The sequence below is a fragment of the Rhinopithecus roxellana genome, chromosome 1 (genome assembly GCF_007565055.1).
Source record: "Rhinopithecus roxellana isolate Shanxi Qingling chromosome 1, ASM756505v1, whole genome shotgun sequence".
Taxonomy (NCBI): Eukaryota; Metazoa; Chordata; class Mammalia; order Primates; family Cercopithecidae; genus Rhinopithecus; species Rhinopithecus roxellana.
Window position 1 is genome coordinate 202,850,893 of NC_044549.1, and position 22,971 is coordinate 202,873,863.

General features: G+C 51.2%; 2 protein-coding genes across 2 annotated transcripts in view; one reads left to right on the plus strand and one right to left on the minus strand.

The window, feature by feature from the left end:
* The first annotated feature begins 689 nt into the window (after positions 1-689).
* On the plus strand, positions 690-18,791 carry SLC51A (solute carrier family 51 alpha subunit). Its single transcript, XM_010381199.2, has 10 exons — positions 690-924; positions 1,107-1,356; positions 2,459-2,553; positions 11,870-12,024; positions 12,590-12,663; positions 13,067-13,225; positions 13,785-13,896; positions 14,905-15,051; positions 17,788-17,893; positions 18,426-18,791. Exons 2-10 carry the CDS (start codon positions 1,319-1,321, stop codon positions 18,560-18,562), a joined length of 1,023 nt encoding a protein of 340 aa, XP_010379501.1. The 5' UTR covers positions 690-924; positions 1,107-1,318; the 3' UTR covers positions 18,563-18,791.
* Positions 18,792-19,735: 944 nt separating this feature from the next.
* Positions 19,736-22,971, minus strand: part of PCYT1A (phosphate cytidylyltransferase 1, choline, alpha) — a 55,334-nt gene continuing 52,098 nt past the window's right edge. Inside the window, exon 10 of the mRNA XM_010381197.2 lies at positions 19,736-20,229. The gene's annotated coding sequence lies outside the window, so the exon portion shown is untranslated. The remainder of the gene's footprint in view (positions 20,230-22,971) is intronic.

A 22,971-nucleotide genomic window follows, 5' to 3' on the forward strand; every position in this document is an offset into this window, starting at 1 on the left:
GACAGGAGTGGGGGGACCTCCGGGTACCCCATCAGGAACCGCTCCCCTGCTTGTATGGCCTCACCAGCCTAGCGCAGGGGGCCCCTTCTCCCTTCCCAGAATGGACCCCCTGCACCCTCCTCTGGGCCCTCTTCTCACTTCCTGCAATCTCCACCCGCCCCAACGCAGCCCCTCCCGCAGGCCCTTTTGGCGGCTCTCCACACCCCATGGCTTTCTGTCCAACCTGGTTTCTTAACCTCTCCGGACCTCAGCCTCCTTATCTGTAAAATGGGAATAAGGATACTACTTCCCCTGTAATGCGGTGGTAAAGTCTAAATGAGCGAAGGAACACACTGCGTGTCCTGCGGCCCCTGGGACACCAGACATGCTGACAGATGCTGGCTGCTGCTGCTCTGAGTTTATGCTTTCATCAACTACGCAACCAAATTCTAAGGAACCCTTTGTATGTGTCAGCTTCCGTGCCAGGAACCTAGAGGTTCCACCGTACCACAGTACAAGATGCTGTGTCTGCCTTCAAAGAGATTTCAATCTGTTTGGAGAGAGAGAAAAGGGAAGCTATCAACCAATCAAATTGTTTGCAAGCCTATAATTCAGCAGGTTTTCAAGACCTGTCAAAATGCCCAGCAATCTCACTCTGCAACTCGGACTCTCAGGCACGGCCTCCACTCGGCTGCATCTTCCGGCCCAGCATGGGACTGGCTGAGCCCATCGTCCAGATGTGATGAACTGGGGTTTGGGAAACCCACACCGGCCTCATCTGGCTTTTCCAGCCCTGAGTCTCCCCACTGCGGAGTGCCGGAGCCTGAGTTCCAGCAGGTTCTTCAGGGGCATCTGACCAGGGAGTACTGCGGTGAGGAGTGAGGACTTCGTCCCCACCCCTACCCAGGGCAGGAGCTTTGTGGCGAGCCCACCCCACCCCAGAAGGTTCCTGGAAGGGCAGGGTGGACTTGCCACAAAACTCCTATAGGATGGGCCGGGCCAGGGGCAAGGGGTGGGCAAGGGGTGGCCAAAGGCGCGTCTCCAAGAGGTGGGAGGGACCACACCTGGGGGCAGGGATGAGTCAGGCACAGGGAACTTCGCCAGCCTACAGGATCAAATTCCTCCAGGGTGAACTCTGAGATAGAAAAGTTGGCCCAGGAAGCTCAAGGAGGGACAGTGGCAGAGGGGAAGACTCTGCAACTCCGCTGGCCCCTGTCCCGGGCCCAGGCAAGGCCAGCAGCCCAGCGGTGCAGGAGCCGCTGCCCCGGGCCCACACCCGCCCGCCCCGCCTGCCCTTCCTCACCCTCGGTGCCAGAGGGATTGCTGGAGAGAAAGCAGCATGGAGCCGTGCAGGACCCAGATAAAGCTTGACCCCAGGTAAGTGAAGGCGGCGGGCCCTGGGCCAGTTGCTAAGCAGCGGCGGCCCCTGTCCCCCGGCCTGTCCTCTCTCCCTCCCAGAGCCCTTTGGCTGCCGCACTCAGAATGAGACAGGACTGAAAATGGTCTGGCTGTTGCTAGGTCCTCAGGGACAACGTGGGTTTGGGCCAGGGCCTTGCCCCCCTCCGTGGGGAGAGAAAGATCCCAGAGCGGGGGCTGTGGAAGGCGTTCCCAGAGGAAGTGGCAGCGGCCCTCCGTCGCAGGGGGGCCGTCCCTCTGCAAGGACTCACCTTCCTCTGGGATCCTGCTCGTCCTCTTTGGTCAGTGGTCAGTCCCTGGGCTGGGGGCCGTCCCTCTGCAAGGACTCGCCTTCCTCTGGGACCCTGCTCTTCCTCTCTGGTCAGTGGTCAGTCCCTGGGCTGCGGCCCAACGAGCATGGAGAGAATCCACGGTGGACTCTTCAGGCACCGCAGCCAGGCACGCCCCAGCTAGGTGGCAGCTTGTCTTACTCCCCAGTTCTGGGCCTGGGCCAGTTCTCCACTCCCTCTAAGAAAAGGGCCCTGAGGCCGGGCACCTGTAATCCCAGCACTTTGGGAAGCTGAGGCAGGAGTCCAGGAGTTCAAGCCCAGTTCCAGTTTGAGTCCAGGAGTTCGAGACTCGTGTCTGAGCAACATGGCGAAATCCTGTCTCTACCAAAAATATACAAAATTAGTTGGGTGTGGTGGCGTGCACCTGTAGTCCCAGCTTACTCCTTGGGGATGGGGGCCGAATAGATCACTTGAGCCCGGGAGGTCAAGGCTGCTTGTGTGAGCCAAGACACACCACTGCACTCCAGCCTGGGCAACAGAGCAAGACCCTGTCTCAAAAAGAAAAAAAAAGGAAGAAAGAGGAAGGAAGGAAGGAAGGAAGGGAGGGAGGAAGGGAGGAAGGGAAGAAGGGAGGGAGGGAGGGAGGGAGGGAGGGAGGGAAGAGAGAGAGAGAGAAAGAGGCCCTGAGGGCAACAGACAAAGTCCTGCGTTCAGGAGTGGTTGAGGGTCCAGTATGCACCCCTCCCCCTTCCCCCAGCCCCCACGGTTCTGAGCACAGGCTGGTGTCTCGCCAGATACACAGCAGATCTTCTGGAGGTGCTGAAGACCAATTACGGCATCCCCTCTGCCTGCTTCTCTCATCCACCCACAGCAGCCCAACTCCTGAGAGGTGAGTGGGGACCCTCCCCAGAGGGAAATGAGAGGAGGGAAACCAGGATTGCTGAGTGGAGTTGGGGAGGGGCGGCCCTGAGCTGGTCCACCTGGGCAGCCGGGAAGAAGAACTGACCCGCTGTCTGTCATTGAGGTTAAGGCCTTGGAGAAGGGCAATGCCTCAAGGAGTCGGTGGGTCAAAAAGGTAGCATGAGAGCCTGGCTCCGGAGAGCAACCCTCATGCTGGGCCTCCACAAAACTGGCCTCAAAGCTCATTCACAATGGGGGCGCTGCGACCTGGGGCGCTTTTTCAGACCCCAGAGCCATCTGGGGACTCAAGGTGGTGCCCAAGTGGTCCAAGCCCCATCGGGTCTCCTGGAGGCCTGCAGGGCACCCGCCCTGGACGCATGGCATTCTAGAGGGTGGTTACTGTGGGTGACGAGCTTCATGGAGGTGAACCAGCTGGATTTGTTTTACGATCCAGCCTCCTTTCTGAAAAGGATGCAGCCTTTTCTGAAAACGTTTCTCCTCACTGGGGCGTTCTGTTGTGGGGTTTTGGTGTGTGTTTGTGGGTATTTGCCTCGTTCCACCCCGGAGCTTTCAGGTAGACGGATGTGTTTATTGTAGTGGAGTCACTGGTTTGCAATAATAAGTCACACTTTTCCACTGAAGGGGAGGGCGTGGGGATCCCCGAGACTAGCTCAAGTTCAGTTGTTGGAAGAATTCCTTGACTGGAAATTTTACCTTTGCGTTTTGTCACAGTTTCCTGAAAATAACTTGGGGGTGCTCCTGGTCGTCCATCTACCGCTTTGATCCGTTGGATCCCACCCATTCTTTCACTTTAAGAAAAAACAAGTAATTGTTGCAGAGGTCTCTGTTTTGCAGCTTCCCTTTTGCAAGAAGCACTTTTTCCGAATAAAACAATAATTTTAAAAAAAATAGGTGAACCTGCAAAAGTGTCCTCTCAGTGTTGGCCAACAAGATTCTGTTACTGAATTACTTTTCAAAGTGAAAGGTGTCGGCTGGGCGCGGTAGCTAACGCCTGTAATCCCAGCACTTTGGGAGGCCAAGGCAGGTGGATCACTTGAAGCCAGAAGTTTGAGACCCTCCTGGCCAAGATGGTGAAAACCCTGTCTCTACTACTAAAAATACAAAAGTTAGCCGAGCATGGTAGAGTAAGCCTGTAGTCCCAGCTACTCGGGAGGCTAAGGTAGGAGAATCTCTTGAACCCAGGAGGCGGAGCTTGCAGTGAGCTGAGATTGCACCACTGCACTCCAGCCTGAGTGACAGAGCAAGACTCCGTCTCAGAAAAAAAAAAAAAATAGTGAAAGGCATCGGCCAGGCGCAGTGGGCTCCCACCTGTGATCCCAGCACTTTGGGAGGCCGAGGTGAGCTGATCACCTGAGGTCAGGAGTTCGAGAACATCCTGGCCAACATGGCGAAACCCCGTCTCTACTAAAAATACAGAAATTAGCTGGGCGTGGTGGCGTGCACCTGTAATCCCAGCTACTCAGGAGGCTGAGGCAGGAGAGTCACTTGAACTCGGGAGGTGGAGGTTGCAGTGAGCCGACATCATGCCATTGCACTCCAGCAGGGCGACAGAGTGAGTGAGATGACGTCTCAAAAATAAAAGAAAAGAAAAAGAAAGTGAAAGGCATAGGATGGGGCTCAGCTTATTCCCTGGACACCAAAAACATTGAGAATCATGGCCCGAGCATGCTTAGAGAAAATGTGGCTCACGCCTGCATTTTATTTTGTTTTCCTGCTGCATATGGACTACCTGTGAAATGTTGGATAGAAGTCGATGTCTCTGTAGCACATTTAATGCATTTCTCAGGCAACAGGAAGCTCTCAGTATGTTTCCCACGCAGACGTGGGCGTGTCCCTGGGCTGTGCATGGCTTCATTTCAGATTATCTGAACCAGAGCGGCTGCCAGCTGCCAGAGTGTCCGGAGACGCCTGCCGGCCACTCTGTGGTTTGCGCAGCAGGCGGCTGCTACATCCAGTTCCAGGAACCTCCTGTTCAGACAGTGCAGCTGGCGGTACAAGCCTTCCCTTACACAGCAGCCCTCCCCGCAGGGAACATTTGGCAGTGTCCGGAGACTGTTCCCGTGCCACACTGGAAGGTGCTACTGGCACCTCATGGTCACAGGCCAGGAAAGCTGCTAAACTCCTACAGCACACAGGAAGAGCCCCCACAAAAAAGATTATTTGGGCCAAAGTGTCAACAGTGCTCAGGTTGAGAAACCTTGTCTTACACAATGAAAACGGTTCTCACATTGCTTTCCTTCAAAATGTGCAAGTAGAAACCCCAAGGCTGTTCAAAATAGGCCATTCTGAGTCTGCTAGTCCAGCAAGCCTTGCTGCAGGCAGAGTGGGGAGGATTTGGCCAGCGGCCCTCCCTCCGGGGACAGGGAAGCTGAGAGGATGAGTCGGGGGTGCCCCAGGCCCAGGGGAGTGAGGCCTGGCAGGATTCAAGGATCCTGGTGGAAGAACCGGGAACAATTGAGAGGGCTCGGCAGGTGAGGTGAGGCCTGATGCCTGCCAGGCTGGCAGAGGAGCTGTACTTTATCCCACAGAGAGAAGGCGCTGCTGAGGGCTCTGAGACTGGGAGTGGCTGGATGAAAGTAGTGCTTCATGGCCATTAATTAGTAATCAGGATGGACAGCAGAGGAAGAGCCTTAAGAAGCAGGGATGTGGCCAGGCACGGTGGCTCATGCCTGTAATCCCAGCACTTTGGGAGACTGATGCGGGTGGATCATTTGAGGTCAAGAGTTCAAGATCAGCCTGGCCAAGATGGTGAAATCCCAACTCTACTGAAAATACAAAAATTAGCCAGGCATGGTGGCGGGTGCCTGTAGTCCCAGCTACTTGGGTGGCTGAGGCAGGAGAATCGCTTGAACCTGGGAGGCAGAGGTTGCAGTGAGCCGAGATCACACCACTGGACTCCAGCCTGGGCAACAGAACAAGACTGCATCTCAGCAACAGCAGGAAATAGGCAGGGATGCAATGCGAAATGCATTGTTGCCCTGGCCCGGCATGTGGGAAAAGAGTCTGAGGCAGGGCAGCGGCAGGGACAGAAGAGGAAGTGTGGGAAACAGGCAATTCAAAGAAAGAGCAGGCAATCTAGTAAAGACCTCGCGGTGTAGGTGCTGGTTCTGGGCAATGGTGATGGCACAGACAGAAAAGGGGAAGCAGGAAGACGTGCCTCTGGGAGGATGTGGCAAAATTTCCCTTCACTTCATTCGTAAACTCTGTTGTTCCTTTTTTTTTTTTTTTTTTTTTTTTTTTTTTGAGACAGGGTCTCTCTCTATCACCCAGGCTGGAGGGCAGTGGTGTGAGCTTGGCTCACCCCAACCCTCCACCTGCTGGGCTCAGATAATCCTCCCACCTCAGCCTCCCAAGTAGCGGGGACCACAGGCACATGTCACCAAGCCCGGCTAATTTTTGTGTTTTTTTTGTAGAGATGGAGTTCCTCCGTGTCACCCAGGCTGGTCTCGAACTTAAAATTAAATGCTAAGAAAACTATTTCAGGCCAGTTATGGTGGGCCATGCTGCAACCCCGGGAGGTCAAGGTTGCAGTGAGCTATGATTGCACCACCAGCCTCAGCCTTTGCAACAGACTGAAACCCTGTCTCAATTTAAAAAATAAAAATAAAGAGAGAGAGAGAGAGAGAGAGAGAGAAAGCTATTATTCTGGAAGAACGATTGAATCTTTTTTTTTTTTTTTTAATCACGGCTCACTGCAGTGGGCTCAAGTGATCCTCCCACCTCATCCTCTCGAGTAGCTGGGACTGCAGGCACACACCACCATGCCTGGGCTAACTTTTAATTTTTGTAGAGACAGAGTCTCACTTTGTTGCCCAGGTTGATCTCAAACTCTCCAGCTCAAGCAATCCTCCTGCCTCAGCCTCCCAAAGTGCTGGGATTACAGACGTGAACCGCTGTGCCCAGCCTTAAAGCTACTTTTTATTGAACAAATACTACACGCCAGGTGCTTTGCTAAGAAGCTTAAGGAGAGGATAAGTAACTGTCTATGGTCATAGAGCTATGAGTAAGTGGCATTTTACTTTGAACTCAAGTGTCTGACTCCAACACCCCATACTGTGCTCCTAACCTCCTGGAAGCAGATATGCAATCATGGAAATAATTTTTGGTTAGAAAGCGGGGATTACAGGTGATTACTCTTTTTTCAAATTTTTATTTAATGTTCCTGTTTTCATTCTTTTAAAAAGTAATCTTTGTTATTCTAGAGACAGTGGGAAATTTAATAGTTGCTGTAAGTATGATTATATTCAAAATGGTCAGCCAGACAAGCATTTCCCAAAGTCTCAGAAACTTAACCCCATGGAGTCCTTTATGGAAACAGAGTTCTGTAGGAAGTTAAGTATTGTGACCAGGTGCAGTGGCTCATGCCTGTAATCCCAGCACTTTGGGAGGCCAAGGCAGGTGGATCACATGAGGTCAGGAGATCGAGACCAGCCTGCCCAACATGGTGAAACCCTATCTCTACTTAAAATACAAAAATTAGCTGGGCATGGTGGTGGGTACCTGTAATCCCAGCTACTTGGGAGGCGGAGGCAGGAGAATTGCTTGAATCCATGAGGCGGAGGTTGCAGTGAGCTCAGATCACTCCACCGCACACCAGCCTGGTGACAGAGTGAGATTCCATCTCAAAAAAAAAAGTTAAAGTTAAGTTTTGTAAAAGGTGCATTCTAGACCCTCCTTTTGGAAATTTACAATGTAAATTAGCAGATTAAAAATTTCAGTATGCTCTGCAGGAATCATCATATTTAACTTTAATGCATTTCCAAAAATTCTTCAGCCGTGGAATACTTTTGTCCCATAGTATCCATTTAGATGCATTTTTGGGGAAATTGAGTTCCACCAGAAAAGAAGAGGCCATCTCCTAAGAAGGCAGTTTGACGGACAGCCCCGGTATCGGACTATGGATGCTAAGGAACTCTTCCTTTCCTATCAGAGTACCAAAGGCAACAGTTAGAAGACACTGCAAAACCTTTTGTGTTGAACAGTCAGAATCTGCCCCACCCTCACCTTCATAAATGGAACAGCCCTCCCAGGTTGCCTTTGATAATCTCTCCCATATCCACGAGTGCACACACCTGCAGTCACTGTGTGTCATGGTTAATAGGAGTGTGGGCTTTCCCTGTGCTTCAATCTCCGCTCCTTCACTTCCAGGTTGTGTGACCCAGGGCGAGGTGCTTCCTTCTCTGGGCCTCGTTTCCTGAAAAAGTCTATAAAATGGGGATGATGACAGGAATTCTCACAGGCTACTTATTTCATTCAACAAATAGTTACAGAGCAGTTACTGCTCCAGGCGTTTGAGAAAGAGCACAAGCTTGACAAGGTCCCTGCCTCCGTGGAGTTTGCACCACAAGGTGGAGAGCCGGCAATAAGCGAGTGAACAGCTATGTAAATACAAATAGCCCTGATGTGGGGGAAGGAGGATGAAACGTCACCCACAATGGAGATTTTCACGGAGCAGGGGGCAGTTAGGGAAATGAAGACTGGGAAAGACTGGGTTGGTGGGCGTATGAAAGGGCGGTTTTTACACTCTCCAAGGGCTGATGAGCACGTGGGGCTGGGGGTAAGAGAGGCTCTAGCAATGGCCCCTGCTTTCCCAACCATGGAACATTGGTTTTGGAAAACCACCTGCATTAATTTTGGCTTTTTCCTGTCTGGACTTTGCCTATCGTCTGCATTTTTTTAAATTAAACATTTCTATTATAAAAATCATTCAGGTTTAGTTTAACAAAAAAAGAAAATACAGAACAGTAAAAAGAGAAAAAAGCATCTACAGTCTCACCCAGAGACAGGCACGGCAAATATCTTAGTGTAATTTCCTTTTTTTTTTTTTTTTTTGAAACAGAGTCTGGCTCTGTTGCCCAGGCTGGAGTGCAGTGGTGTGATCTCAGCTCACTGCAACCTCCACCTCCCAGTTCAAGCAATTCTTCTGCCTCAGCCTCTCAGAGTAGCTGGGATTACAGGCACACGCCACCACGCCTGGCTAATTTTGTATTTTTGGTAGGGATGGGGTTCCACCATGTTGGCCAGAGTGGTCTTGAACTCCTGACCTCAGGTGACCCACCCACCTCGGCCTCCCAAAGTGCTGGGATTACAGGGCATGAGCTCTGTAATCCTGGCCCTTTCTCTATGCTTTATTTAACATTTGTAGAAATCATATTATTCCTATAATTTTATGTTCTGTTTTTGTAAGCACAACACAAAATAAATTTTTCACATCATTGTATATTTGGAAGAATATGATCTTTTCCAAAAAAAGGTTTATTTTTGTTATAAGATACATATTCATTATAGAATAATTGGAAAAGAAAGACACTAGGGATTTTCACACACGGAGAAAAGGCCGTGTGAGGACACGGTAGAAATGTGGTTGTTGGCCGGGTGCGGAGGACACAGTAGAAACGTGGTTGTCGGCTGGGCGCGGAGGCTCACGCCTGTGATCCCAGTTAACAATGGGATTTCTCTACGATGGTTTATTATTTAATGTTTAGGCCGGGCGCGGAGGCTCACGCCTGTGATCCCAGCACTTTGGGAGGCCAAGGCGGGCGGATCAGTTGAGGTCAGGAGATCAAGACCAGCCTGGCCAACATGGCGAAAACTGTCTCCACTAGCTGGGCAGGTGCCTGTAGTCCCAGCTACTTGGAAGGCTGAGGCAGGAGAATCACTTAAACCTGGGAGGTGGAGGGTGCAGTAAGCTGAGATCAGGCCACTGCACTCCAGCCTGGGTGACAAGAGTGAAACTTCCTTGAAAGAAAGAAGAGAATGGGAGGAGAGGTCAAGGGAGGGGAGGTGGGGGGGGGGGAGGGAGGAAGGTAGTGGGGAGGGGAGCGGAGGGGAGGGGAGTTGTCTGCAAGTGGAGGAGAGAGGCCTCAGGAGAAATCAAACCTGCTGACACCTTGATCTTGAACTTCTCGCCTCCAAAACTGTGAGAAAATAAATTTAAGTTGTTTAATTAAAAAAAAAACAAAGAATACTCAGAAAAGATAGAAAAAAGTAAGAAGATAGAAAAGAAGACACAGATCATCCGTAGCCCCATCACCCAAACATAAGCATTGCTAACTTTTTTCAGTATTATAGACATTTTCCTCTTCTTGTTTTTTGTTTGTTTGAGACAGGGTCTCGCTCTGTCACCCAGGCTGGAAGGCAGTGGTGTGATCTTGGCTCACTGCAGCCTCCACCTCTCCCCGAGTAGCTGGGACCACAGGCAGGCGCCACCACACCCGGCTAATTTCTGTGTTTTTAGTAGAGGTGGGGTTTTGCTGTGTTGGCCAGGCTGGTCTCGGACTCCTGGCCTAAATGATCTGCCCCCCTCAGCTTCCCGAAGTGCTGGGACTACAGGTGTGAGCCACTGCGCCCGGCTGAGGAGCCGCGTATTTTTTGACAGATTCACCCATAGTCCTGGTTGGTCCTGTGGTGCCACCAGGTGCGACTGACCGAGACAACAGCTCAAGTCTGTCCCGTGGCCACCTTTCTCCCTGTTTTGGTTTCAGCAGTCATATTGCTCCCACTGAGCTGCCTTCATGATCCTTCGTCACCAAAACACAGCAGACTAGCCAATCTCTTCCTCATGCTCGCCCTGCAAGGCAACAGGACAATGACTGGCGTCTGGCAGTTTTCTACCTTTCTTCCTCTTATCTAGCCAGGTAGGAGGTGCAAAGGAGGGTTCAAAAACTAGAAAAGACACTTAAATGACCACAGGGTCACTAAGGACCTAGAACCCTTTCTTTCAAACTAACGGCTGCATTAATGAATCACGTTTGTTCGGAAACACATATTGCGACTATATTCATTTTTTTTCTGTTAGCAACGGTGAGGCCAGATGAGGTCTATCAGTATTTGTCAAAGTGTTGGCCATCCTCTGACCACTATCAGGTGAGCTTGCTAAAAATGCAGATTACTGGGCCCATTTCAGATCTGTTGACACACACGTCTGAAGGTAAGGCCTGGGCAGCTAGCTTTTTTTTTTTTTTTTGGGACAGAGTCTCGCTCTGTCGCCCAGGCTGGAGTGCAGTGGCCGGATCTCGGCTCACTGCAAGCTCCGCCTCCCGGGTTCACACCATTCTCCTGCCTCAGCCTCCCGAGTAGCTGGGACTACAGGCGCCCGCCACCTCGCCCGGCTAATTTTTTGTATTTTTAGTAGAGACGGGGTTTCACCGTGTTAGCCAGGATGGTCTCGATCTCCTGACCTCGTGATCTGCCCACCTCGGCCTCCCAAAGTGCTGGGATTACAGGTGTGAGCCACCGCGCCTAGCCAGCTAGCTGCTTTTTAACAACTCCCAAAATGATTGCAATATCCATGAAAGTTTGAGAACCAATGGACTATATTTCATGTAAGACCAAGCATGAGGCCAGCTTGGGTCAGGTGTCCTTGGGGTTTTTATTTATATCCATTTCTCTTTTGTTGAAGTTCCCCCTGGTCTAGTGTGGTGGCTCACACCTGTAATCCCAGCACTTTGGGAGGCCAAGGTGGGAGGACTGCTTAAGCCCAGGAGTTTGAGACCAGTCTGGGCAACGTAGTGAGACCCCGTCTCTACAGAAAATCATAAAAATTAGCCAGCCGTGGTGGTGGTGAACGCCTGTAGTCCCAGACTACTTGGGAGGCTGAGGTTGGAGGATGGTTTGAACCCGGAAGGTCAAGGTTGCAGTGAGCTATGATCGCACCACTGCCCTCCAACCTGGGCGCCAGAGTGAGACCCTGTCCTCCCCACAAAAAAGTACCTCCTGATGTCTTGGTTTCACCATATAATTATGGTGAAATCAACTTAAACAGCTCCGGAATGTCCCATAGATTACATTCTGCTTCAATTATGTTAATTGATCTACATTTGCTAGTGTAACACCTGGCACTGGAGATAGAAAAGTGAATTGGGGTCAGGCACGGGGGCTCAGGCCTGTAATTCCAGCACTTTGTGGGGCCAAGGCGAGTGGATCACTTGAGGTCAGGAGTTCGGGACCATCCTGGCCAACATGGAGAAAACCATCTCTACTAAAAATACAAAAATTAGCCAGGTGTAGTGGCGGGCATCTGTAACCCCAGCTACTTGGCAGCTGAGGCAGGAGAATTGCTTAAACCCGGGAGGCGGAGGTTGCAGCGAGCCGATTTTGCACCACTGCACTCCAACCTGGGTGACACAGCAAGTCTCCATCTAAAAAAAAAAGTCTAAAAAATCATCATTCCTGTGCACGGGTAGGAGCCTAGATCCAGTAAGGCCACTTCGATCCAAGGGAACAAGCCCACACCTTCTCCTGCTCAGTCCCGGTCGTCAGCTCTCTGCCTTCTCCTCCTCTAGCCCTGGGCCCTGTGGAACTTGCCCTCACCAGCATCATGACCTTGCTGGTGCTGGGCTCCATTGCCATCTTCCTGGAGGATGCCGTCTACCTGTACAAGAACACCCGTTGCCCCATCAAGAGGCGGACTCTGCTCTGGAATAGCTCAGCACCCACGGTGAGGCCCTGGGGCTGCCCTGCGGGGGGAACTGAAAAGAAGGCAGAGACCAATGTGAGAATTCCTCGAAACTCAGCAAGTCACTTCAGCAAAGAGTTTCCTGCCACTACCCGCTGAGGGTGGAGGTTTGCAATCCGATCTCCCCTTGCAGTAAGGATCCTCCGCTTGGAAGGCTGTGGGATGCAGTGTTTGAATTCGAAGGGCTGCGGAGAGAGCTGGAGACCTGCTCAGCCCACCAGCGGCCTCACTCACTGCTCCCTGCCACAGTACTGCTATTAAAAGAGCTTCCTTCCTGTAGGGGCAGGCCGTGGTTCCTGTGTGGGGAGTCTCATTCCACAGGGTCACACTCAGCTCCATCCTTATGTCGAGGCTTTTGAAACACCCTCCCCCAGCCGTTACACAGGTCCTTGGTTTGCTTGATTTAATTGGTTCTTCTGGCTGGCAACGTTTAAGGAACGCTGCCTCAAACATATAGGCTTTGCCTTCTGTGCCCTTGCCACAAAAGGTTTCAGGAGCCTCAGCGGTCTCCCTCCCACCCTCACCTGCTCCTGCCCCTTCTGAACAGGTGGTGTCTGTGTTCTGCTGCTTTGGCCTCTGGATCCCTCGTTCCCTGTTTCTGGTGGAAATGGCCATCGCCGCGTGAGTGCCCTGCCTCACTCCCCCTCCGAGGGCCCCTCTGCTCCTGCTCACCAGGACTCCAGAGTCCGTGTCCTTGATCCCAGCTGACCACCAGTCTGGCCCTTCCCAAACTCTGCTAGTTCGGGGATCGTGCACTCCTAGTTCTGCTCAGGGAATGCCTCGCTTTCACATCTGGCACGTTCCTCAGCCAGCCCCGTTGTTCCCACAGTCTGAAATTCCCCTTCTCCCCGTCCTGTCCTGTCTCCTCTCCCTGGCTCCTCTTGGGGAACACACCCAGAAGGCCCAGCCCTACCTCTTCCCCTCGGTAGGCCCCGCCTCTCCCTGCCGTCTTTCCCTCTGGCAGCAAAGGGGTGTCCCTGCAGCGTGCCCCCACCTCGTAGGCCCCCTTCTCTCCCCACCCCAGGTTTTATGCCGTGTGCTTTTACCTGCTGATGCTGGTCATGGTGGAAGGCTTTGGGGGGAAGGAGGCAGTGCTGAGGACGCTGAGGGACACCCCGATGATGGTCCACACAGGCCCCTGCTGCTGCTGCTGCCCCTGCTGTCCGCGGCTGCTGCTCACCAGGTGAGGCAGGGCCAAGGTGCCTCCTCCAGGAGCTGGGGAGCCTCTTCTGGCCCCTTCCCAGGAGCCTCTTCTGGCCCCCTAGCCCTCTTCAAGGCTCTGGGAATTAGGCGTGAATGGGCCAAAGCCAGTGACGGAAGGGTGGGCATCCCACAGCCAGGACTCAGGGGCACCAACCTCAGGGGACGGGAGCAGAGGAAAGAGAGCTCCTAAATTCTCATCACTGAACTTAACTGCACCCTGCAAGCCTTAGCCACACAGAGAAAACTGGACTTGGGGCCATTCGCTTGCTTGCCCCTTCTGCCCACTTTGGTGAATGAGGTTGAGGTCACACTCCCAGACCTCGCTCCAAAGACAGCATTCTGGTCTGGAGGTGAGCGGGAGACTAAGAGGGTTCCCAGCACTCTCAACATTCTGGTGTTTTCCTCCATCTCCACCCACTTAACCTGGTTGGTGTTTACGGTGGCAGCCAAGCCTCAGCACAGGAGCCCAGTGAGGAGCGGGGGGTCTTCCTGGGACAGCTGGTTTGTGGCCTGTGCTCCTAACCCTCTTCCCCACGCAGGAAGAAGCTTCAGATGCTGATGCTGGGTCCTTTCCAATACGCCTTCCTGAAGATAACGCTGAGCCTGGCGGGCCTGTTCCTCATCCCCGACGACATCTATGACCCAGCAGACGTAAGCCGGGAGTAAGGGGCAGCACAGCCCAAGACTCATCTAATACCTTTGTGTTCTAAAAGGGATAGCCAGAGCCAACACCCCTTGACAAAGGGCCCCAGAAAAGGGTGGCTGTGGGAACACAGAGGCTCAGGGACTCTGCCAGGGAGAGGAAAGAACTGCAATAGGCCCAGGCTCTGGGGCTTTGCTCATTACCTTTCCTGCCATGGGAGAGGAGAGATGGAAGGAAGCACCAGGTGCCGTGACACATGCCTGTAATCCCAATGGCTCACAAGGCCGAGGTGGGAGGACTGCTCAAGAGTGAGAGTTCAAGACCAGCCTGGGCAATATAGCAAGACCCTTTTTCTAAAATTAGACTGGGCATGGTGGTTCATACCTGTAATCCCTGCACTTTGGGAGGCTGAGGCGGGAGGATCACTTGAAGCCAGGAGTTTGAGACCAGCTTGGGCAACATAGTGAGATCTCCTCTCTCTCTTTTTTTTTTTGAGACAGAGTTTCTCTTCTGTTGCCCAGGCTGGAGTGCAATAGCACGATCCCAGCTCACTGCAACCTCCACCTCCTGGGTTCAAGCAATTCTCCTGCCTCAGCCTTCCGAGTAGCTAGGATTACAGGCATGCGCCACCATGCCCTGCTAATTTTGTATTTTTAGTAGAGACAGGGTTTCACCGTGTTAGTCAGGATGACCTCGATCTCCTGACTTCAGGTGATCCGCCCACCTCTGCCTCCCAAAGTGCTGGGATTATAGGCGTGAGCCACCACGCTTGGCCCATCTCTATTATTTAAAAGAACAAAACAAAAGTTAGCTGGGAATGGTGGTGTGCACCTGTAGTCCCAGCTACTCAGGAGCCTGAGGCTAGTGGACCACTGGAGCCAGGAGTGTGACGCTGCAGTGAGCTATGATTGCACCACTGCAATCAGCTCGGTGACAGAGTGACACCATCTCTTAAAAAGAAAGAGAGAGGGAGAGAAAGCTTGCCTGCCTCACTGACTACTTTCTGTTGCCACCAGATTTCTGAGACAAGCACAGCTCTATGGATCAACACTTTCCTCGGCGTGTCCACACTGCTGGCTCTCTGGTGCCTGGGCATCCTTTCCCGGCAAGCCAGGCTCCACCTGGGTGAGCAGAGCATGGGAGCCAAATTTGCTCTGTTCCAGGTAACTGCGCCCTGGGGGAGAAAAGATGTTTCATAACAGACCTACGCATGGTTGGGGTTAGGAGGTGAGACCAACAAAGGCTAAAAGTGAGCCCGGGCATTTTTTTCATAAGTCTCAGATCTCCGAAGAGATTTGGAAAATGCTTCCTGTGCTTCCCGCTTTTTGTCTTTCTGTGCTGGAATTGTTTCCCAGGGCTGCCGTGACAAAATACCACAAACCAGGTGGCTTGAAACAACAGACACGTCTTGTCTCATGTGCTGCAGGCTAGAAGCCCACAGTCAAGGAGCCCGCAGGGCCCTGCTCCCTTTGAGCCCTGCGGGGGTCTCCAGCCTCTCTTGTTTCCGGTGGTTCCCAGCAGAGTCCTGGGCGACCCTTGACCAGCATTTGTGTCACTCCAGTTTTTGCCTCCATTGTCTCATGACATTCTCCCCATGTGTTTCTGTGTGTCTTCTTTTTTTTTTTTTTTTGAGACGGAGTCTCGCTCTGTCGCCCAGGCTGGAGTGCAGTGGCCGGATCTCAGCTCACTGCAAGCTCCGCCTCCCAGGTTTAGGCCTCCCAGGTTTAGGCCATTCTCCTGCCTCAGCCTCCCGAGTAGCTGGGACTACAGGCGCCACCACCTCGCCCAGCTAGTTTTTTGTATTTTTTAGTAGAGACGGGGTTTCACCGTGTTAGCCAGGATGGTCTCGATCTCCTGACCTCGTGATCCGCCCGTCTCGGCCTCCCAAAGTGCTGGGATTACAGGCTTGAGCCACCGCGCCCGGCCTCTGTGTGTCTTCTTTTTTCTTGGAAACGGAATCCGGAATCTCGCTCTGTTGCCCAGGCTGGAGTGCAGTGGTGGGATCTTGGGTTAGGCAATTCTGCTGCCTCAGAATCCCGAGGAGCCTGTAATCCCGAGGAGCTGGGATTACAGGCATGCACCACCACACCCAGCGAATTTTGTATTTTTAGTAGAGACAGGGTTTCACTATGTTGGCCAGGCTGGTCTCACACTCCTGACCCCAGGTGATCCACCCGCCTTGGCTTCCCAAAGTGTTGGGATTACAGGCGTGAGCCACTGCACCCGCCCATATCATCTATTTTTAGGACACCAGTCAAATTGGATTAAGGGCCCACCCTATTCCATTACCACCTCATCTTAACCAATTACACGTGAAACAAACTGTTCTTAAATAAGGTCACAAGTACTTGGGGGCAAAGACTTCAACATAGCGTTCTGGGGGACACAATTTCACCTATAACACGGATGTTAACAAACCTTACATTTGTCTACCCTTGCTTCTTCCTTTCCTTTTCTACCTATGACTTTCTAAAATCCTATAATCCATCAACACCAGCAGCAGCACTAGCATAGCTACAGGAACTACCCACACCACCTGCGAGGCACTTTCACACATTACACTTAAATTTTCACAACCCTGGGAGTTATTATTATTCCCATTTTACAAAGGAAGAAACAGACCCAGAGATGTTCTTGCTCAAAGGCACATAAGGGATGGGGTTAGAATTTACACCCAGGTATGTCTGACTCCTGCACACATCTGTGTGCAGATCTGTCTTCTCCTTACCCTGACCTTCATCTTCACACCGATTCTGAAAATTCTCTCAAAGGCATGTTTGCCCGCCTCCTACGTGCTGCATTCTCTAACCCCAAAGATGACTTTTCCACCAAATGTAATGACTTCTAACCCAGTCTTGTTCTCCTTCTCTCTCCATCCTGTCTCCTTGCTGGTCTTCTACTCCCAAGGCATAATGACTGCCCTACAGTTAACAGAGTGAATTTACATACATTCTCATTTCATCTATGCAGATGCCTCCCAAATGTGAACTTCCAGGCACATAGTAGGTAGAATGGAAGACGCTATGGGAACAGAGAGAGAAGTCCCCGGAACAGGTCAGGGATTGAAGGGGCAGAAAGGTTCTGGGTCCCAGATGTACTTGAGACCAGGCCGAAAGATAAAAGCCCTGTGGTGGCTGAGCCTGCCCATGGTTAATGTGGGGCAGCCTGGGCGAGCCACGCCAGCCTGGAAGCAGCTGGGCTCCCACACAGCGTACTCAGGGAGGGCAGTGCTAAGACACACCGTGCTTCCAGGGCCCCTGGGCGGCGATCTTCTTCTTCTCATCTTTCGCCTTCTTTCTTTATTGTGGTGAAATCTTGATAAAATTTGCCCTGTTAATGGTTTTGAAGTGTAAGGTTCTGTGGCATTAAGTACATTCACATCGTTGCACTACCACTACCACCATCCATCTCCAGAACTGACATTTCCCCAGCGGAAACCCGGCACCCATTAAACATGTTCCCCACTGCCCTCTCCCCGCAGTCCCTGGCATGGCAGAGTTTTCAAAGGGCATTTTCATGGTGAATCGTCCATTATTCTAGAGCAGGGACCTCAGGCACGTGAGCTAGATGGAATGACTTCTCTAATCACCCATCTTTTTATCCAGTAAGTGCTCACTGGTAGCCAAGCCTGAGAAAGGGAATTAAAAATGAGTTCTTGTATCTTGTCAGAAACTCCAATAAAATATTGGGTAGAAAATGAGAACGTCATTTGCCTGAAGATGAAAATCCCACAGATTTTTAATGAAGTGACAGCTTCAACCCTCTGTGACTGCACAGATCTGGTGGTGGGTGGAATCTGCCCGTGGAAGGGCCAGGCCCAGCAGTGGGCGCAGTGGGCTGGCTGCGCGCTGTGCCGTGAGAGCAGGCCTAGCCCACCCTTGCCTCTCTATGTTCCGCAGGTTCTCCTCATCCTGACTGCCCTACAGCCCGCCATCTTCTCAGTCTTGGCCAATGGCGGGCAGATTGCTTGTTCGCCTCCCTTTTCCTCTAAAACCAGGTCTCAAGGTGAGCACGTGAAGGCTCCTATCCCATCGTGGGATGGATGAGACGGGGAGAGTCAGGAAAGAAAGAGCCTCAGAACAGACATTAGGCCGGCCTGACTTCTGCTCAGTGTTCAGAAGGGATCTCCAGGGAATGCCAACGATGGCTTTGAGGGAAGGATGGCCTCTCTGATCACAGAGGAGAAGGGAAACCCCACAGCTTGAGGCCAGCCCTGAGGGCCAACCAGGAAGCCACGGGTTCAGTCCTCAGCTCCCGGGAGAGGAATGGGTGTGGTTAAAACACAGAAACCCATGTTGATGGAACACATAGAAGAAACGGACTTCAGTGCTAGCCTCACAGCACAGCAGCAGACAGCCCAGTTCTGGTTCTGGCTCTACCATTAACCCGATGTTATTTATGACAATTTTGTATCCCTAAGTCCTAGTTTGGGGATCAACTGGAGAAAGTGTTGCTCAACTCCTCTGCCAGGGCTGCTAGTAAAATACCACCTCTGTGACTCAGCATAACCTACCTTGTATTTCACCCCACACTGCAGTGATGAATTGCCACCTCCTCATCCTGGAGACCTTCCTAATGACCGTGCTGACACGAATGTACTACCGAAGGAAAGACTACAAGGTTGGGTACGAAACTTTCTCTTCTCTAGACCCGGACTTGAACCTCCAAGCCTAAGGTGGATGGCTTGGATGGTGGAAGGATGCTGTACTCATTAGAATATAAGATTTCTGTACTGTCCCTCAACCTTGACCAAACGGGAAGCATTCCGCTTGTTAACACAAGCTGGCAGATTACATTTGACTCTACAGATGAAGGTGAACAATGTGTAGGATAAAATTGTATCTTGCCTGGGGAAGGCGTTTTAAGTTTTGTAATAAACAAGATGATGTCTGAAAATGTGTAACTGGGCACACTGCCTCTGTCCATGTCACTATTAGCCCTTCAAGGTGGTATATTGCTGGCTGTGTGTGGCAGCTCATGCCTGCTATCCCAGCACTTTGGGAGCCTGAGGCGGGAGGATCGCTTGAGCCCAGGAGGTTGAGGCTGCAGTGAGCGACGGTTGTGCCGTACACTCCAGCCTGGGTGATACAGCCAGACCCTGTCTCTGGAAAAAAAAAATAAAAGAAAGCTTACTGAGCTTTCCTAAGGCAGATGAAAAGAAGAGTATATAGTATTGTGTCTGGTATAAGAAAAGGAGAACTTGGTGAGGCAAAATAGTACCAGCCCAAAGTCTTGAAGAAGCCAGGAGCCTCTGGAGAACAGATGGAAGGTGACCTTTCCTGACAGATGTGCTACTAGAGCACCAACCCCACGGGGCCCTGGGGTCTGGGTCAGCCTTGCTTTGTGGGACAATGGCTTTTGAGTCTTCGGTGACAAGCTACAAAAGGAATTTCCTGATGCTGTGGTCATGGAGCTTGATTTCTGAGGAGAGAATCAGCGTGTGGAAGCAAAAGCACCGAGAGTCCAAGTAAAAGTCCCAAATCCATAAAACGCACCACACAGGTCAAAACACAACATATGGCCAGGCGCGGTGGCTCACACCTGTATTCCCAGCACTTTGGGAGGCTGAGGCGGGTGGATCACCTGAGGTCAGGAATTCGAGACCAGCCTAATCAACATGGAGAAACCCCATCTCTACTAAAAACACAAAATTAGCCGGGCGTGGTGGCGCATGTCTGTAATCCCAGCTACTCGGGAGGCTGAGGCAGGAGAATCACTTGAACCTGGGAGGCAAAGGTTGCAGTGAGCCGAGATCACACCACTGCACTCCAGCCTGGGCAATGAGAGCGAAACTCCATCTCTAAAAACAACAAGAACAAAAAAAAAAAAACCACAGGACACGGAACATGAGGTAAAACCATATTGCCTTTATTTGGCTAAAGAACAAAATCCAAAATAACTCAGAACAAACTAATAACAGACAGGAAAATTAGAGACTGAACCCCACTTGAGGAAAACTTCCCCGCAGACTCACACTGGTGATGGGACGAACGTTCACGACGAAGCCAGCAGCCCTTTCCAAGACTCTCTTGTCTTCTAGGGATCCTCAATACAAAACAACCCAACTAATCCAGGATACGTTCAAAACAGTCAGTTTTCCCCTCAAAAGGCAGGAAGGCCCACTTCAAACCTCCAGGAACACAACCCACGCCATCCCAGTGTTAAACTTGGTGCTTCTGTTTTCTGCCTCAATCCGAGTGCCAACATAAAATCCCGGCACACAACAATCTTTCTTCTTCAAGAAAATTAACATTTAATGGTATAATCCCAAGAACATGTTCTACTTATTTACTTGGAAAAATAGAAGCTAGGGACCACTCTTTATCCCATGGCAGTCTATTCTATGAGAGAAAACAAGAACAATCATTGTTATGACTTTGAAAAATAGAACCTTTAAAAATACTTATATTGGTAAGTTTAAAAAAATACCATCAGTTAAAAACATTGGCTCTACCATTAACCCGATGTTAATGGGGGACTTTCTTTTTCTACCTGTATTGGTTCAACTTCTGGTGAGACGGTGTGCTGATAGAAAATCTAGAAGCTATGGCTTTTAGGGAATTAAAAAAAGCAGCAAAATATAATTGATTTGGAAGGATTTCGGGTAAGTGATCTGGAACAGGATTAAAAAGGCAAAGAGCTCTTGAAAATAGCTACCCCCAGTCAAGATAATCCAGGAAGGGAGAGCGACGCCCTGTGAACCACTGTGGAAAGAACATCTAGAGATGGTCTGACCAGCTGTGCAGCCTCCAAAAGAATCACCATCACTCAGGTGCAGCCTAAGGAGTTACCAGCGATCAGAAAGTGTCAAAAGTTTTCTCAACCTCCCTCATGTTTTTTCTCTTCGTCAGGATTTTCAACCTCCTCACATCCCTAACTTTCTCACCCAAGCCTCAGCAAAATAATGGTCTTTGGCTCTAGCTATCAGCAATAGCTGCAACAGCACAAATGATCCCTTTCTAGTCCGCTAAAGTTTCAACCTCCATTTTTCAGTGCTTCTGAGTCTAGCACAAGAAAAGAGCAAGCTTTCTGTCCAGCCCCCTGGAAGGCAGTGGCTGCGCTGGCACCTCCTCAGCTCTGGTTGCAGGGCTCTGGCCTTCTTACGTCTCACACACAGAGGCTCTATTCTAAGGCCAGCATTTCTGGCTCCGTCATCTTGGCCACACTTGGCCCATCCATGTTGGCTGCTTTCTTGTACGGGAATCAGGGAAACAGCTCCATAGCCTCAAATATTAATATCTGAAGATTTAGATCACAGGCATTGTTGTGGTGTACACACCTCTAACCTCATTTAATTAGGCACAGATGACCAAATTATGCAACATTCCAACAGCTTCCTCCATCTACCCATGCTTGTCCAGCACCTAAGACCACATTTACCCCAAAGTATCTAATATGCCACACCATAAAAGACTTCCGCTTTCAGTCAAACAAATAGCTTTCAGAAAAAACGATTAGACTGAGGTGGTAGAAACTCACCAAAAGGGGAAAGGGAGTTTCCCAAGCACATGTACGTTTGCTGGCCCTAGCAGTCTCAGAGGTCTGTCAGCCTGCAGGTCCCGTTCCAAGCACTGGGCATGCCAAAGCAGCCCACTGAGAGCAGAGGAAGACGGCTCAAACATCGGGGACCCAGACTATCTAGGAGCTGTGGCTCCAATGGGGAGGGAGGAAAACCACGTTCCGGGCATCTCCCTGTCTATCCAAATACACTTGCGTCATGTGCACTTGGAGGAAGCAAGTAGACGGGCTTCAGCAGAGACTTCACTGCCTTTCCACACCAGGGAGGATAAGTCAGACAGAAGCAGGCAGAACTCCCAGAGAGCGAAGGCTGGCGCAGGTAAGTTCAAAGATGAGACTATGTAACGCTGGGTAACACAGGAAAACACTAACTTCAACTGTTTCAAAGACAGGACTCCAGGCCAAAGCTTGTATGACCCGTTTTGACAGTAAGAACTGCGCGTCAAGAGAAGAGTTAGAAATGTCATTTTCATAGGCGATCAGGATAACAAGAGGCTTCATTCTCCCTCGCCTCTGTGACGCTCTTTCTGGCTGATCCAAGTGTTTTTATTTTTTATTTTTTTAATTATTTCTTTTTATTTCTGTGTGTGTGGTTTTGTTTTGTTCTGCTTTGAAGACAGAGTCTCGCTCTGTTACACAGGCTGGAGTGCAGTGGCACCATCTTGGCTCACCGCAACCTCTGCCTCCGTTCAAGGGATTCTCCTGCCTCAGCCTTCCAAGTAGCTGGGATTACAGGTGCGCACTACCATGCCTGGCTAATTTTTGTATTTTTAGTAGAGACAGGGTTTCACCATGTTGGTCAGGCTGGTCTCAAACTCTTGGCCTCAAGTGATCCACCGGCCTCAGCCTCCCAAACTGCTGGGATGACAGGCGTGAGCCACCGCGCCTGGCCTGGGTGATCCAAGTTTTAAGAACCTAGGTAGTCCTGCTGTGCAGGCAACGATTCCAGCCTCTGACCCTCAGGCGGAAGAACAGGTGTTACCAGAAAGTGTTTAGGGGGGCCGGGCGCGGTGGCTCAAGCCTGTAATCCCAGCACTTTGGGAGGCCGAGACGGGCGGATCACGAGGTCAGGAGATCGAGACCATCCTGGCTAACATGGTGAAACCCCGTCTCTACTAAAAACTAGCCGGGCGAGGTGGCAGGCGCCTGTAGTCCCAGCTACTCGGGAGGCTGAGGCAGGAGAATGGCGTAAACCCGGGAGGTGGAGCTTGCAGTGAGCTGAGATCTGGCCACTGCACTCCAGTCCGGGCGACAGAGCGAGACTCTGCCTCAAAAAAACAAACAAACAAAAAAAAGTGTTTAGGGGGTGGACTATGAGATGCTCACAGTCCTAGCGGAGAGGCAAGAAAAGAGAAAATGTGGTTTTCTTAGCTGAAAACACTAAAACTCCACCCCCACAAGGGGTATTTGTGAGTGACAGGGGGTGGGGCCTGGACAGAAGCCATTTTCCCCTGAATCTAGCCATAGGATTACTGATGGCTGATGATCTGCTAGGCCATGTAGCTAAGTAGCTAAGGAGACAGGAGGCCAGGGCTTTGAAAGTTAGATCATGCTCAACAGCAGGT

Coding starts and splice junctions, on each gene's coding strand:
- SLC51A (XM_010381199.2), top strand. CDS start 1,319: ATGGAGCCGTGCAGGACCCAGATAAAGCTTGACCCCAG. Junction 12,664..13,066: donor GTGGAAATGGCCATCGCCGC/GTGAGTGCCCTG, acceptor TCCCCACCCCAG/GTTTTATGCCGTGTGCTTTT. Junction 17,894..18,425: donor CTCTAAAACCAGGTCTCAAG/GTGAGCACGTGA, acceptor CCCACACTGCAG/TGATGAATTGCCACCTCCTC.